The sequence below is a fragment of the Cimex lectularius genome, unplaced genomic scaffold (assembly GCF_000648675.2).
Source record: "Cimex lectularius strain Harlan isolate CLEC.00 unplaced genomic scaffold, Clec_2.1 scaffold76, whole genome shotgun sequence".
Lineage (NCBI taxonomy): Eukaryota > Metazoa > Arthropoda > Insecta > Hemiptera > Cimicidae > Cimex > Cimex lectularius.
The window spans coordinates 660,131-677,417 of record NW_019392636.1 but is presented as its reverse complement, the minus strand read 5'-3'; the positions used below and the strand labels follow the sequence as shown (position 1 = coordinate 677,417).

Here is a 17,287-nt window from a genome sequence, read left to right as displayed (position 1 = left end):
TGAGTACGCTCTCTCTCTCTCTCTCTCTCTCTCTCTCTCACACACACACACACACACACACACACACACACACACACACACACACACACACACACACACACACAAACGCACGCACATATTCTCACACAATAACTCGTACACCCGGAAACTCACTCACTCACTCATATCTCTTTCACACTTTCTCTCTCTCTCTCTCTCTCTCTCTCTCGCACTCTCTCTCTCTTTCTCTCTCTCACACAAACACACACACGCACACGCACGCACATATTCTCACTCAATAGCTTGTACACACGGAAACTCACTCACTCACTCATATCTCTCTCACACTTTCTCTTTTTTCTCTCTCTCACTCACTCACTCTCTCTCTCTCTCTCTCTCTCTCTCTCTCTTCAATTTCACGAATTCAAAACGACCTTACTTGGCATAACCAAGTTTCCGTAGTTTTTAGCAAAATAAATGGTCTGTACATTACTAAAAAATTGTTTAAAATTCAAAACATTTCAAATTAAAATCAATTATTTAAAACGTTGATTATCCCTCTCTTAATTACTGTTTACCTGTGATGTCATCAGTGACCAATTATTGAATAAGCCACAAATAGTTGTCAAAAAGTATACGTTTTACTCTTGACCTAGCCAAATATTCAAGAATGGAAGATAAATATGTCTTATCCAAGGTTGAAAAATCCTAAGTTCTCCGTGGTTGAAATATTTTATTCAATGGGATTTCATGAGGGGACTAAAATAAAATTATTGTTATTATTACAGTTTTAAAACCATTTTGACGACATCCCCCTCAAAATGGGTGGAAATATATATGTATCTATGGCATAGTTCAGGTGTATATTTATTTTTTAAAAATTGTAAATTACTTATGTGTGTATCTTCGTACATCGGGTGGCAATTGTGCTATGAAGTTTTCCATGTTTAAGTTCTGATGATGGGCCGTAGACCCGAAACGAACATGTAATAGACAAAAGTGAATAAAATATTTCAACCACGGAGAAACTTGGGATTTTTCAACCTTTGGTTAAGAATTGCTTCGAACCGTGGATTTTAAGAGAAAGACAAATATGTTAAGTTGAGAACATTACGAATAAATGACTTCCAAGACTACTTAAATTTAACTACTTTCAATTAATTATTAAAAACTACTCAACCCAAATATGTACGAAAAAATAAAATATGAACAAAATCTATTGTTTCCTCGTATCTGATGTTTCTTTGTGTCTAGATTCTATAGAACTTAATGTAAGATATTGGTTGAGACAAAAAAGTCAGTGTCATTAGCGGGATTCGAACCCACTACCTTCGGCTAAATACGCCGCTGTTCTACCACTTGAGCTATTGTGACTCGGACACCATTCTTGTCATATATTCTTATTGCTGAATATTAACTATTGCTGATTGCAAGCACTAGAAACAACCCGCTTAAAAGACACATCAAAAACAACACATTTACCGAGATATTCTTAAAACTTATAACACTTTTGCTAGGACAAAAAGTTGCACTTAAAAATCTCATAAAGTACTGCCTATCAAGATTGTTGGTCTATTGTTTAAAATCAACCTGCATAACCAAATTTAAACGAGGTTTTTCAACTTTTATGACTGGGTAAAAACAAAACATAAAGGTTGATCCGTCGAAACTAGTAAATCTTATAATTTAAATAAAGTATAACTTCACTAAAGCTCTCCGTGGCCATTTCATTTGTCACCAAGAATCAAATAGATTACACATTTGAAAAATGGCAAAAAGGAGGGAAAATTCGAAAGGTTGGGTTGAGATAGGAAGTTGGTGTCCGAATGGATCGAAGTCACGATAGCTCAAGTGGTAGAACAGCGGCGTATTTATCCGAAGGTAGTGGGTTCGAATCCCGCTAATGACACTGACTTTTTTATCTCAACCCATACCTTACATAAAGATAAATTAATTGAAAGATGTTATTTGGTCAATCGAACCACGAAATCTAATGAATTTTATAGAACAATGTGTTATTAACGTGATTTGTTATTTTTCAGTTCTTTTTCACTCAATGTTTTATACAAGCACTCAGACACGCGAACCCAAACGGTATTTTATACTGTATATGATTTTCTAGACATGATACTTATAGATAACAACCACGGTTGATAGTTGTTCCAGTTGGTATTTGATGCAATTGACCGTTTCGCTTTCAAGAGGCAGTTCATAGTAAATTGGGGTTTATTTAGCTTTCCCCTACGATCACTGGCAAACAACGTTGTAAAATAGAATCGGAGTCCTCAATTTTCTAAATAACGGTTTCTTCACCCCGGGTATTTCAAAGAGAAATCCAAAACAAAAATACCTGTACAGTGTCTTGGGTCGTTTTTACTATTCAATAATTAGTTCATGATGCTTCACTGTGGAGCAACTTAAAGCGATTATTGTAGGGTTTTGGGATCTTCGATTTAAAAATGACTGGAGTGCCTTTTTTCTGTATATTCGATTAATACAGATGCAACAGTTTATCGAACTATTACCTGTTTGTGATTGTATGTTATTTTCCATACCTCTAGAGAAATATGATGCTTTATGCTGTTAAGACGGATTGTCGGATTTTTTATTCACTAAGCCAGCCAAACTTTTTCTTTGATAGTTAAGGGTTGTTTCAGTTGAACCAATTGGCCTTTTCGGTCTCAAGCATTTCATCACAAGGTGATCTTTATTTGACTTTCTCCCACGATCGCTGTCAAACTGTATTGTAAATTGGAATACAGAGTCGCTAATTTTCTAAACAACTACAACCTTGGCTTTTTAAAAGGCACAAACAGAAACACCGTTTCTATATAATTTACGTCAATTTTATCCTAGCCGTCAGCGATTAAACTAGAATAAAATCACTTTTTAACTAGACACAAAGCTTTACAAGTTCGATTTAAGAAACACGCTACTTTTTTTCACAATCTGGAAAATTGAATGTATGAATAAGGCCGTTGTTAACAATGTTAAGATGAATCAATTATTTATCGTAGATTTTTACCGTGGTATCTTCATGAAAGCTTGTTTGACAGGAAAATGTAGTTATTGACTTCTTCCGTTGACCCAAAAGCTTTTTGATTAGACAATATTTTTGCGGCCGCAATCTCACTTGTCCGCGATACGTCCGATCTTCTCCTATACCCTGTGGTTTAACCGTGGGATTATTTCCGATTAAAACTTTAAGTCCTTTGATTTTCCTGGGCTTTATTCTGCAATCGAGAAAAAAAACCCAGCCTAGGAAATAAACTTGGCGAAACCGCAGAAAAGCATCTTCGACATTAACCGCACGCTTCTTCGTGAACTTGTACGCAAAGGCGGAACCTCACCAGCGGAAATTTAGTTTTATTGGTTTTTTAGTTTTATGAAAATGAAGTTTACCAATTCAATATTATTAATATGAAAATATTTAGTAAAACATTATTGTGTATCATCGGCAGTCATTGACCCTTGTCGTCATGTAAGGAAAAGTAACATTTCTAACTATAATTATAATTAACTATATTCCTAAAATTTTCAATAAAAATAAAAAAGGGATTACTGAGATATTTAGTTTTACGAGAAATCAATCAAACACAAAAGCACAAATGCAAAAATTTTCGACTTCTTCCACTTCGACTGCACAACAGTCTGTGCGACTATACACCCAATATGATTTTCTCTATTATCATAAAAAAATTATCATAAAATTTAATTTAGAACCGCAATGAAAAGTTAAACTTTCGAAAAGATGGAATTATTTTTCATTTTTCCAGCTAATTAATCTGCAGTTTGGCCTAAGTCGTGACGCACGATCTATCGCGTTTAAGAGGAAAGGTCGACCTCCTCATTCTCCTTTGTTTTTGTCTTCTTTGTAAATAGACTCGACTAGATTTAATAAAAAAAATCAATTTTGACATTTCATCAAGCCAAATCAATATAAAATATTATTACAAAACGGACACTATCATCATTTTCACACATCCACAAAAAATCTATTTTAGTAATTAATGTTTTTATATATTATTTAAAAGTGCACATATAAATCTTGCGTAATATATCTTTTTGAGTCTGTCCCTTTCATATTTATTCTATTGAAAGAAAGATTTGAAGTTTGTCGGTGATGTTTGTACAGCTTTATTTAATTCAGGAGTAAATCAGTTTTTGGTTCGGTTGGTTACTTTTCTATTGTGAATCTGTAAGCTCTTTAACCCCGAAGGGTTGTCACTCCTAGATGTGCTTATCCTAGGGTCTATACCTAAGTCCCCTAGGTTATAGGAGTTCATCTACCCCGTTATGTGACTGGGTCGCTAGTATCTCACATAAGCCCGAAGCCCATATCTTTTCTACCAAACCAACGGGGTTAGGCTCTAACAGCTTCATGTACAAAACGGAAAAACGAAAAAAGACGTCGCACAGACTCAACCAATGAATACTGCGAAGTTCGTTGGTTCCAAACGTACAGATAATCGTGTTACGGACACCAAACCAACGGGGCCTTTCGACAGCTAGGTCCTTCCAGCCCTCAACGCGTGCAAATTAACTCCTAGCCTAAAACTAACTATCAGTACAGTCGCACAAATAAATACATTCATACATCGAACTCATTCTGATTAACCGGTGTAGTACTCGAATACCTCGATCGACCCACACATAATATTAATAATCTGATCAAAATTAGGATAGATAGGATACTTTTATAAATATTCCACCATTGACCCTGAACATACTCCGCTGGAGGGGCGATAGTGTAGCTATTATTAGCTGTAGCTATTATAAGCTCCATCAACCTCTCTCCACTCACAGTAATAAATACATCCACTCAAACAGAACACACAACCACAAAACACATAAAATCAATGTATATATAATAAAAAAAACCGACATCCTCCAAAAGGCGGGACGGGGAACTAGAAACTCGCTACTATGCCCGTGAACCATTCTTACATACATGCCCACACGCTCAGTGTAAGGAGCCAAGGAAAGACAAGCTTCTATTATGTTAGACAAATCGAGCAACCTTTCTCTGCATAAGAGGCACCTACGCAGGCTTTAGCCCAGGAGCAGGTGCCCGTATGTCAACCGCATTTGACCTATTCTTAATCGGGTAAGGATGATTCCTGGTATCTGGTTGACCCGCAAGAGCCTCTCGGACCACTCCGCCCAATGGGTCTTTTATTCTTTTTTCTATTATGCACAGTGTGATGAATTTTTGTATCCAAATTTATTTGTACATTGATTTTCTATTCGTGTTTGCATTTCATTTCCTTCTCGATTTAGCATTCATGCAAAACCTATAAAAAAAGAAAAGCGCGAGAGGCAACGCGCAGGCTAAACTGCTGAAAGTTTGAAATATTTCACGTTAATAAAATAAACAGTAAATAAACAAAGTAGATACTTGATTCATTGATTCTGTTGTGGAAACGTGACGACATTTTCTTCAGCCGTTTCTTTCTCTTCTTCTCACGACCTCTTCTTCCCGATTCTCTTTACTATTCGAAATGTAAATTTCTACGCGTCCAAATGTAAATTCGCCGTCTATTACACAAACGTATTTCCTCTTTGTGTTCCTTCTTTGTCTACATTCGTTTAAAATTCCAATTTGCATCGTACTACTTGCCGACAAGGTTCCCTTATCTTCATCCTCTCCAATAAATATCCTGCCTTTTAACCTGTAATCGTTCCCATTTGCATTTTAGTTTTAATCGAAAATGACACACACAGAAAACTATTATTAAATTCTTTAGTGATTTTTCTTTGTTTTTCTGACAATTTACACGCCTGAATATATTGAATAAACAATGACTATTTTTCTAACCCTTCCCTATATAAAACGGAGATTACTGTTTAACAGTTCAAAATGAAATCTTTAACAAGTGTAATGTACAAAACGGAAAAACGAAAAAAGACGTCGCACAGACTCAACCAATGAATACTGCGAAGTTCGTTGGTCCCAAACGTACAGATAATCGTGTTACGGACACAAAAGGACAAAATATGAAATTAGTGTTGTATGTTGTTTTGTATGTTGTATTGTTTTTGTTTACCCTCTCGTCAGACTTTGGTGAAGCCTACAAAACAGACAAACGCAAGAGATAAAAAAGACTCAAACCAATGAAGATGCTCAAATTTGTCGATTCTTGTAGAGAGTATAAGTAGTATAAAATAGAAAAGAAATATTAAGAATAAAAGAAATTAATTTTTAGATTGTTATAGTGGTATTTATTCGACCTTCGTGTCCTTCGACTTTGATAAAATCATTGAGAAGGATAAGCGCAGAATAAAACGCATAGACTCAATCCACCGATGATACCGAAATTTGTTGGTTCTTGTAGAGAGAATAAATTGATCTAATCACACATTGGTATGAAATAGAAAAAAATATTCAAAATGAAAAAAAAATCAATTTTTAGATCGTTATAGTGGTATTTATTTCATCTTCCTCTCCTTCGACTTTGTGTAAAACTTACACGAAGCACAAAAAAGATAGAACAGACTCACCCACTGAAGATGCCGAAATTAGTCGATTCTTGTAGAGAGTACAGATCGAACTAAAGACGCAACGATACCAAATACAAAAGAAAATATTCAAAATAAAGAAAAATCAATTTTTAGATTGTTATACTGGATAAATTATGTCTTTCTTTCTAAAACCATTCGACTTTGCTAAAACGTACAGGAAGGATAAGTAAAGGATAAAACACTCAAACTCAATCCACTAAAAATGTCCTAATTTGTCGATTCTGGTAGAGTTAACACCCAAGAAAACAGTTTTTGTTATATTGTTATTTCTTCCGGTTTCTTCTCCCTCGCCTTCGGATAAAATCTACAAGGAGAACAAACGCAGGAGATAAAGTACAAACTCAATAGAACTACACTCAATAGGAACTGAAGCCTATTGATGACCTAACCATTCTCAAATAGCGTGAAACGAACTAGCAGACCAAGCTGCTAAAGAGGCCATCGAGAGTGGTTTACCAATAACAACGATGCCACATGAAGACGTAATAAGTGTTATTAAAACAAAACTTTGGTCATCCTGGCAACAAATGTATCGGACAACAAGCTAAAAAAATAAAAAGTAGTGTCAATCTTGAAAATCATCAATTAGACAATCTAGATATGAAGAAACGGTGTTAACAAGACTAAGAATTGGCCATACCTGTCTTACTCATGGTTATTGATGTCACGAGACCAACCACCCGAGTGTCAAAACTGTGAAGAAATCCTAACTGTAAAACACTTACTACAAGACTGCCCTAAATATAATAACAGCAAAAGAACCTTAAATTATATAAATTCAATAAATCGAATATTAGGAAATCAAAAAGAAAACATCGACAAACTATTTCCATTTTTACGAGTTAATAGCTTAACTAATAAAATTTAATTTTCATTATAAATATTATCTATCAAGGCGGACATGACCCTAGTGGTAAAAAGTACAGACTCGCCTTCTCATGGCGAAATTTGTCGAATCTGAGCTTATAAAAATAACAGGTAAAACAAGGTGATCAGAGACGATCAAACAAAAGACATACAAAGGGACAAAAATTGCAAAGAAAATATTGTAAAATAAGGGAGAATTATTTTAAGTAACCTGTGTTTGTACTAACCCACCTTTCATGTCGACTTAGATAAAACCTTCGAAAAACGTTAACGTAAGAGATCGGACAGGCTGAAACACTGAAGATGGCTAAATTTGTCGAATCTTTTAGAGAGAACAGATCGAACTAATGACTCAAAGATATAAAATAAAAATAACAATATTTTCAATGAGCCAATTTTTTAGTTAGTTGTATGGTGTTTCTTCCATCTTCTTCTACTTCGTATTTGGGTAATCTACAAAAAAAAGACAAAAGCAGGACACAACGAACAGACGCACCCCCATGAATTTTGTCGATTTTTGTAGAAAGCGAGACCGAATTAATGACACAATGGTATAAAATAGAAAAGAAGATTTTTAGTATGGGGAAACCAAGTTTAGTTTGTTATATTGGATTTTCTTCGGCCTTCTTCCCCTTCAGCTTTGGGCAAAATCTACTAGAAAGACAAATACAGAATAAAACGCACAGACTTACTCGCCAAAGATGTCGAAATTAATAGATTTCAAGTTTATAAAGAGGAAGGTAAATTATCATAAAAGAATAAACCATGTACGAAATAGTAATAATAATCCATTATATTTCGTGGTCTATTGGCCAAATTGACCAAATTACTTCTTTCAATTAATTAATCTTTTTATGTAAGGTTTTGGTCGAAATGAAAAAGTTAGTGTCACGAGCGGGATTCGAACCCACGACCTTCGGCTCATGGTAGCTCAAGTGGTTAGAGCAGCGACATATTGAGCCGAAGGTCGTGGGTTCGAATCCTGCTCGTGGCACTGACTTTTTCATTTCGACCAAAACCTTACATAAAAAGATTAAGTAATAATAACAGTTTTTATTTTGTTTCAAAAACATATAGTAAGTGTACAATAATTGGATAACATGTACTGTACATATGTACATATATTTATGCTATAACATACATACATATTAGGCATAAATATGTACCTATTATTTACACATTACTTATGTTATTTGCTTGTATTTTCTTCTTTTGTATTTGAATTGGAGAGGAATGGTCGAACATGATAATCATAGAATATTAAAAACCTACAAACATAACGGTTAAAAACATAAATTGTTTTCAATCCTTTTAAAAAAAGATAGTTCCTACTCACAGTAACTTGTTGAAATGGTTTTCTTCTCACTCAACTCCTACCCACTGAAGATGGCCAAATTTGTCAATTCTAAGCAAATATAGATAGCAACTCAAACAAAACCCTACGAACGGACTGGCACAAGAGACGACGCACGTTCTGAACCACTGAACTATTTATTTTAATTTGTTACTTTGTACTTTTAATTTGTTGTTGTTAGAGTTTATATTCGATTTTTTTTTACAATTCGCCGAACCCTCGAAAAGGACAAATTTTGGGCCTTTAGAGAAAATTGATTTATCTGGTGATCATGGATGATTAAATTACGAAAGCACTGGTACAAAGACAAAAAGAAAATTGCTCAAAATAAGGGAAACATGAGTAGTTTGTTATGTTAGTTTTATCTTCACTTTAATATGGTTTAAAAAAAGACTAAACTTATGAAAAGGACAGACTCGAGAGACGTCGAGCAGACCCAACCACTAAATTAAAGTGAAATTCGTGTTTGAAACAACAGTCAATCTATTCAAAATAAATATAAGATTTATCATCTGATTCCTTTGGATTAAAAACCAACTAAACCTGCGAAAATAAAAACGCAAAATACATCGTACAGACTCAACCACTGATGATGGCGAAATGCTTCAGGTCTAAATGTATAGAATAAAAAGATTTATCACGGTGACCGTAGGGGATAAACTACGAAAACAACAGTACAAAGCAAAAAATCATAATGTAAGAGAAACGGAATTTTCTTTGTTATGTTGGTATTCATCATCCCATTTCTCTAGTTTAGAAAACGACTAAACATACGAAAAGGACAGACTGAAAAGTACATCGCGCAGACCTAACCACTGAATTCAGGAATTTGTCTATTTGAAACAATATTTTCTTTATTGAAAATAAAACTTTAAAGGCTTAATTAACTTAAATTAACGTAAACTTCTTGTGTGGTTTATTGTCATTATGTAAGAAAATAGATTGAACATCCGAATAAATTATTTCGTAAGAACAATTCCATTATGAAATATATTTTTTTTAAAGTTTTTCCAATTTTATTCAACTGCAAGGTTTTGTAAAATTCATTTCTACCAATATTATGACGAATGGAATTGATTTGATCGAATCCGCTGAATTCCCTCTCCCCTGTGGGAAAACAATAAAACCAACTTTTGAATCGCGATTGTCCGAAATTGCTTAATAGCCCCAATCATCTTCCAAATCCAAATCGAGAGGGGGGTCTTCTGTCTTTCTCCAAAGAAGGTCAGGATGTGTCCTCAATTCGTTCTCCAACCACCCCAGGCAACCCGTCCTCCACCGATCTGGCACAATGTTAATCCTATATTCACCAGTAGGAAAACTTAACGGCCCTATTTTACAACTTACTAAAAGGTGCCTTGTTTACATTTCGGTACGCGATTTAACACGCTGATTAGTGAAAACTTTGATGAAGTTTGGATTAAAATAAAAGAAATACTTGAAGGAAGACAGTAATCATCCAGAAAATGTATTACAACAAAGTATTTATCTTATTTAACATAAAAATATATTATGATTTACATACAAGAACAATTTTAACTAGGCTTTTTATTAAAATCCTTAGTGTTTTTTGTATATTGACCCATTGCACCCTATTTTCTACATAACCTGCCTGAATCCATCATTCTTTTTTATTTTGTTAACAAAGTTATAATCAAAATTCCGTGATCTACATACCGTTTCTCATTTACAACGGTGAATTTTCCACGTTGATGCTTTATAATAAAACTGTTTAAAATATGGCCTGCGAAATTAATATACAAAGATGAGAAACGTCGCGATCCGCCTAACGGAAATCTCTTTCTGTTGTTGAGAACGCTGTAATAATTTACCGCTACGATATTTTACATTATTATGAGGAAATTATACTGAAGAATGCGAGAAAAAAAATCATAGATTACTATTATTACACGGTTGCGAGTTAATTAAAGGAATTGGGTTTGGAGGACGAAAGGTACAACGTCGGTCGAGATGCACGTACGGAATTTTACATCGCAAACTGCAATAAAATAAATAAAACTCGGACGGTTTTTCTATTTTTGCACGACAATTATCAAATAAGAAATAAATCTGAGAGGGGAAAGCCTGCAGATTAATGCAGACACCCTTCTCAAGTGGGCCAATGACCCGCTAAACCTCGATCCTATGAAAGACAACTGCACTCCTGGTTTCTGGCCTATATTTATTTATTTAAATTTTACGATTTTAAACCATTTGAAAAGCTAGTCGACAAAAGATTTATTAATAAAATACTCTCATAAAAGAGACATTACCCAGTCCTTCTATTTTGAAGTTATTTTAACAGTACTTTTTTTTATTTCCATCTACACAGACTATAAAGATTGTGTGATGAGCTACATTGACATTGTTATAACACGCGAGGAGCCAGTAATCATTGTTGATATCTCAGCTTTTCGATTAGAAGGTCCAGGGGCCATTTCGGCTTCAGTCACTGATGGGATTGTTTGAGCGGAAAAGTTAGGGATTAGAATTTTAACGAATGGGAGGTCATAGAACTGCGGACTTCGGTTTTGAAGGACTTCTTTGGATGTTGTAATGTTTGGCTGTGCCCAATAGTTCTAATACAAATTGGTATCAGTAGTGCGTCGTACTGATTGTTTTTGTCGTTGTTCCTCTGTTTTTTCTAGTGTCTATCGGTTTAGATTTGACTTCAGTCGAGATAGAACACAGTCTACAAGTTAGACAATACAGTACAAGCGTAAAATCAGTTTCTCAGTTTTAGGGATGGGAGTATTATGGAAGAAAGAGGCATAATATATGAGGCTTTTTTCGGAGGGTAAAGGTGCCGTGGAAATCTTGAGAATCAGTTGCAGGATGAGGATCAGAGGTTAGCTGTGTAGAGAGGTATAGATGAGGTAAAGGATTGACCAGAGCACACTGCCCTGTGTCCTTCCGCTCCCAAAGGGCAGTTTTCGAAGTAGTCCGATTCTTGGCGAACTTGGAAAAATCTTCCCATTAGATAAGACCGAAGGATTAAGTATAAGATCTGTGAAAGGTTACATTTTCCAGTGACAGGCCTTCTCGCACGTAATCCAGCTTCTAAAAGTCTTCGCGTTACGCGTAAAGTGACATTAACATTTCTAATTTGTTGAAGTCGTCGCTTGATTTCAACAGCGGTAGATTGTGTCGATTTCTTAATGGACAATCTAGCGCTGTCGAGATGGGACACGATGGCGACCTGATCCATCTTTCTTGAGTATCCTCCAGTGTCTTGGTGCGATGGAAGACCAACAAGGGACAGTTGTTCTAGGAATGTTAAGCACTCTGGCCATATACGCTTGACTTCTTCCTTCTTCCAACAACGCTATGTTTCTAGCCGAATCTGTACCTCTTAAAACCATCACTTAAACAAATTGAAATTTAAAAATGGTACTATTTGAAAAAATCAAACCACTGGAACGTTAGAAAGAAGCTTTACAGAAAAACCAACAAAGAAGAGATGTCTAATCAAAGATTTTTTCATAAATTCCAATTGTAAAGGCGATTGGGAGATTTTATATATTTTATTTACCTCTATTTACCTATATTTTATTTTAATACTTTAAAACGGACCAAATATTGTAGTAAGATAATTAATGGAGAATTGCCTAAGAAATAAATAAAAATATTAAGGATGGCCACTTTTTTGCCTCACATTGTAATTTGTACGGAATGAGAATGAAAAAGAATTGTCCTCACATTAGTAAATAATTACAATTAATTAAGGTTTTTAGTTGAGATAAAAAAGGCAATGGCACGAGCGGGATTCGAACCCACGATCTTCGGGTTGATACGCCGCTGCTCTACCACTTGAGCTATCGTGACCTCGATCCACCCGGACACCAACTCCCCATCTCCACCGCACCTTTTGGATTTTCCCTCCGTTTTGCCATTTTTCAAATGTCGTGTAATCGGATTGGATTCTCGACGATAAATGAAATGGCCACGGAAAACTTTAGTGAAGTATACTTCATTTTAAATCATTAAATTCACTAAATACACACTAAATTCGGCGTATCAAGCCGAAGATCGTGGGTTCGAATCCCGCTCGTGCCATTGACTTTTTTATCTCAACTAAAAACCTTAATTAATTGTAATGTATTAATTGGTCAAGCGGACCACGAAATTGGTGAAATTAGTAAATAATTTGACCTCTGAAATTCTTCATAATCCAAAATTGGCTAATGATCGATGTCTGTACTACCGTCTATCTATTATGTTGCTGGATGTATCCAACTGTTGTTTGGTCTGGGAGTGTATTATACTGCACCCTTTAAGAGCTATTGTATCCCCTGTTCTGTGCTTAAAGCACACCGGTAAGTCCTAGTTCATCAAGGAACTTGATTAGTAGGCCCGGTTTCAGTGGTTGAATCTCTTCTAGGTTAAGTTGAATGTCTCAAATCCTGGGGTCAAGTGTAGCACCACAGCTTATTAATACGTGTGTTGGTCTCCTCTGCTACTTTTCAGAATCTGCGCGTGCCATCTTGGTTTATTCCAATATTTTCACATGCCAATTTATTTAAGAATCCTGTTAGGATTCGAAGTTTTTTCCTGCTTCCTTTAATACATTCTGTTACCTCATTCCTTCCAAAGAGTTTTAGGAGGTTCTTGAATTCGTCCAATGAGTCCCTTGTCCAGTATAATAGAAGCTTGTCTTTTCTTGGCTCCTTACAGAGAGCGTCTAGGCAGTCGCCAAATTTAGGAAAGGTTCTTGGGTACAGTAGCGAGTTTCTGGATCCCCTGTTCTCGTTTTGAACAATGTGGGTTTTTTGTTATTTTATACAGATCTTGTTATGTGTTTTGTTTGAGTGCGTCTATTTATTAGTGTGATGGTGAAATATAGCGTCACCCTCGCCCATCCAGCAGTGCGTATGTTTGTGAATATATGAAAGTACTCAATCGAACCTAATTTAGATTAGATTATTAATATTGCGAGTAGGTCGATGGAGTACCAAGTACTACTCCACCGACTGATCAGAATGAGTATAATATACATTAGATGTAAACGTATTTTGAATTTGTATGTTGTATGTAACGTATTTTTTTAATATATGCAACTGACTGATAGAAGTTAGTTAGTTTTAGGCTAGATATTTTGCATGTTTGGGGGCTGAAATGACCTAGCCGTCGAAAGGTTGTTGGAGTTTAACCCAGTTGATTGGGAAGCGACGATCTCCTGGACATCTGGCAAAGAAAGATATGGCTTTTAAATAATATTGCTTCAATTTTTTAATGTTGACTTAAATATATGACAGCAAACGTTATAATCTTACAAAATTTATTTATTCGTTTTTAATATACCCGTGATTTTCTGCATATTAATGATCCAATACTCATCGTATTTAATATTGCAACAATGCGTTAACTTTTGCTGTGATTTTTCTTTTATGATGGGATTTAATATTAAAATAAAATGATAAAACATGACAGGCTTGACGTATTTGTAATAATATTGATTTTCTGCTTAAATAGAAAAATCCAATTTTACTTTATCAAACTATGAATCGATTTTCATTCATTTATAATAAAAAACGAAACCTGCTCGATTGATTTTCAACGCAATTTTGATCGATCAAGTCAAAAACCTGTTTTAAAAAATTTTAAATTAAAAACAAACATTTTATTTTTAGGGTATTGCTAAGAGATGTCAGGTTCAGCCTGCACACAACTCAGCTTTCATCCCAAGGTCAGTTTTATTTCTATTTCGCCAAATTTCATCAATAAAGTGAAAAATATAATCATAATTTTTCAAAATGATTTTCCAGCTTCCAATATTGGAAAAGAACCAATACAAAAATGTTCCGTGCAGATCGACAGTGGATATGCTGTCTCAGGTACTAATCATTTATAATATAAATCGTCCTTCTATATTCTATTTGTTTATTTGAATTATTTTTTTTTTTTGTCAGATGGTCGGGGTAGAAATACTTTATGGCGTTTTGAGCGAAGAACATCTAGGACTCCAGATCAGGCTTATAGAGACGGCGCGTAGGTTGAAAGCCGAAGAGGCGAAGAGGAAGGAGCTCGAAACCTGCCTAAAACGTGAAAATCCAATCAATCTAGCCTTGGCGGAAAGGATCCAGGCTCTTGAAGAATCTGAGGCTAAATTAAAACGGTGCAATGAAGACCTTAGGGAAGAAAATGACCTACTCGAGTTCAGGTTGCTCGAAATGGAGGACACCGGCAACTTGAACAAAGTAAGCCGAATAATTGATAAGTTGATGGGACGATTCTTGTCTATTAAAATATATTCCAATGTTTTAAATGTTAAAAACATTCCAATGTTAATAACATAGTCAATAATGGACTGCTATTAATTGGAAGGATCAATGCCTCGTGTCTTCACGGAGTTCTCTCAGATTTTAAATTTTTTGGTACTCAATATGATAAACGTTCCTTTTCTTAAAACAATATTATAGTTTACCCCTAATTTATAATTTTTTTAGCACACATTATTAGATTATTTTAAATTATATTTTATGATATCAGGCTGTAAAGATTACTCGCACTTTTCCCTATTCATCTCATTCTATCCGTTTTCTGGGTCAATTTTTTCTCTTCTTTAAGGAAAATAGGAGTACGAAATGAAAAGCTTCTTTTTGAATCGTAAAACAGCGTGTTGTATTTTCTCTCTCTCAACCTCAATCTCTCTCATTACCTATTTTCTCTACACATTTTCCTCTCATTTTTCTCTCTCTTTCTTCCTGCTGGTATGTTTGTCTTCTGTGTCTCACCCCTTATTCTCTCTTTGCCTATTTTCTCTACATTTCTTAAACTATCTAGGAAAAACACATTTCCCTTTCAATTTCTCTTCCTTTCTTCCTGCTTGCTCGCTTGCTCTTTTTCTCCCTGGAACTCATTCTCTCTGTCTGTCTGTCGGTCTGTTTCTCTCTCACCCTCTCTCTCTCTCTCTCTTTCTCTTTTCTTTTTGTCTGTTTGTCTTCTGTCTCTCACCCTCTCATTCTCTCTTTTCCTATTTTCTCTACATACCTTAAACAATCTGGGAAAACACATTTCCTTCTCACTTCCTCCATCTTTCTTCCTGCTCGCTCTTTGTCTCCCTGACATTCCTTCATTCTGCCTATCTCATTCTCGTTTTTTCTCTCTCTCTATCTCTCTTTCTCTCTCTTCTCTCTACCACTCTTTCTTTCTCTCTTTTCTCTCTATCTCACCTTCTTTCTCTTTCTTCTCTCTATCTCTCTTTCTTTCTTTCTCTTTCTTCTCTCTCTTCTCTATATCTCTCTTTCTTTCTCTCTCTTCTCTCTATCTCTCCTTCCCTCTGTTGCTCTCCTTTGCCTATTTTCTTCCACTATCTGAGACACACGGTTTCTTCCTTTAAGCAGACGCTCGAAATTTCTCTCTTTCTCTTTTTTTTCTCTGTCTTCTACCACTCTTTTGATCAATTTTGTTTTAAAAAATTGACTAAATTTCTCCTTTTTTTAAACTTGTACCAACAGTATCGGCAAGTTTAAAGAACTTCTTCACGTTCTATCAGTTATGTAATTATTTCTCATTAACTTCTCCTCCATCAGTTTCATCTAAGTTTTTCTTCTCGTTTTTTCCAAGTAGTTAATATATATATCAATGCTCATAATTCATTCTTGTTCTCCTGTAACTTTGAAAGTTTAGTGTTCCTGTATTCACCTGTGTTTACTCAAACTCAACATTGTCAGTTTTGCCTCACTGACTTACTTATTAAATTACTCGCCAATTATTAATAATTGCTATTCTTGAAATAGACATAATTGAACATTTGTGTCTAGCGGAATGTTTCCACCACATCCCACCAAGAGGCCGACGATGTGAGCGATTCTGGGGTCACGTCTCTTCCAACCAGCGACGACGAACATCACGAATTCGTAAGTACTTTTTTAGTACATAACTTAATAATCAACTCAACAGTTATGGTTCATCTATATCATACTCAAAAGCTAAGAAATTGAAGGTACAGATGATTTTTTTCATCAATGTTTTACAAAACCTATAGAAAATGGCTGTTTTAGTACTCCATCCCCTTAATAGAATACATTTTCTTTTAGTTTTCTCAAACAGAAATTACATTTTAAATTTCTTGCCGTGACAGGATGTCCAAGACCGCGACGTTAAGACGAGGCTGATGAAGATGTGCCAGAACGTGACGAACGTTTCGGAAAGAATCTGCCTTCAGCAGTGTCTCGCCCTCCTGAGACACTACGAAGCCAGAATCGAGGGTTTAGAGTCCACCATCTCTGCAATGTGCAATGAGGCAATCATGGTAATTACAAAAAAAATAATTAAAATAATCAGACATTTGAATTGTGTTAAACCTTTAGGAGCTTTGTTTATAAAATGATGTCTATCTTGGTTTAAACAAAGCCAACCTTGGCTCAACATTTCTTGGCCAGGAACATAATTATATAGATTACATTTCTGTTTTAAAAGTTAATTTTCATTGATAACTTTGAGTAATCGTCAAGGTTACTTTTTTTAAATAAATTGACCTGGTCGAAATAACTTTCATAAATTCGCAATTGTACCTAAAATATTCAAAATTTCAAGACAAATCATAATTTGACAAGTGCAATT

At 35.1% G+C, this 17,287-nt stretch overlaps 1 protein-coding gene across 4 annotated transcripts in view; it reads left to right on the top strand.

Annotated features, from left to right (window-relative positions):
* LOC106669825 (cingulin) overlaps window positions 1-17,287 on the top strand; it is a 40,554-nt gene that overhangs the window by 6,603 nt on the left and 16,664 nt on the right. For all 4 annotated transcript variants that reach the window (XR_002910127.1, XM_024226183.1, XM_024226179.1 and 1 more), the window contains 5 exons: window positions 14,353-14,408; window positions 14,488-14,556; window positions 14,632-14,919; window positions 16,486-16,581; window positions 16,806-16,976. Coding sequence is in view for 3 of the 4 variants with exons in the window: in XM_024226183.1 (XP_024081951.1) it covers window positions 14,367-14,408; window positions 14,488-14,556; window positions 14,632-14,919; window positions 16,486-16,581; window positions 16,806-16,976 (666 nt within the window). In the remaining variant the exon portion in view is untranslated. Of the gene's footprint in view, window positions 1-14,352; window positions 14,409-14,487; window positions 14,557-14,631; window positions 14,920-16,485; window positions 16,582-16,805; window positions 16,977-17,287 lie in introns of those variants that run through there.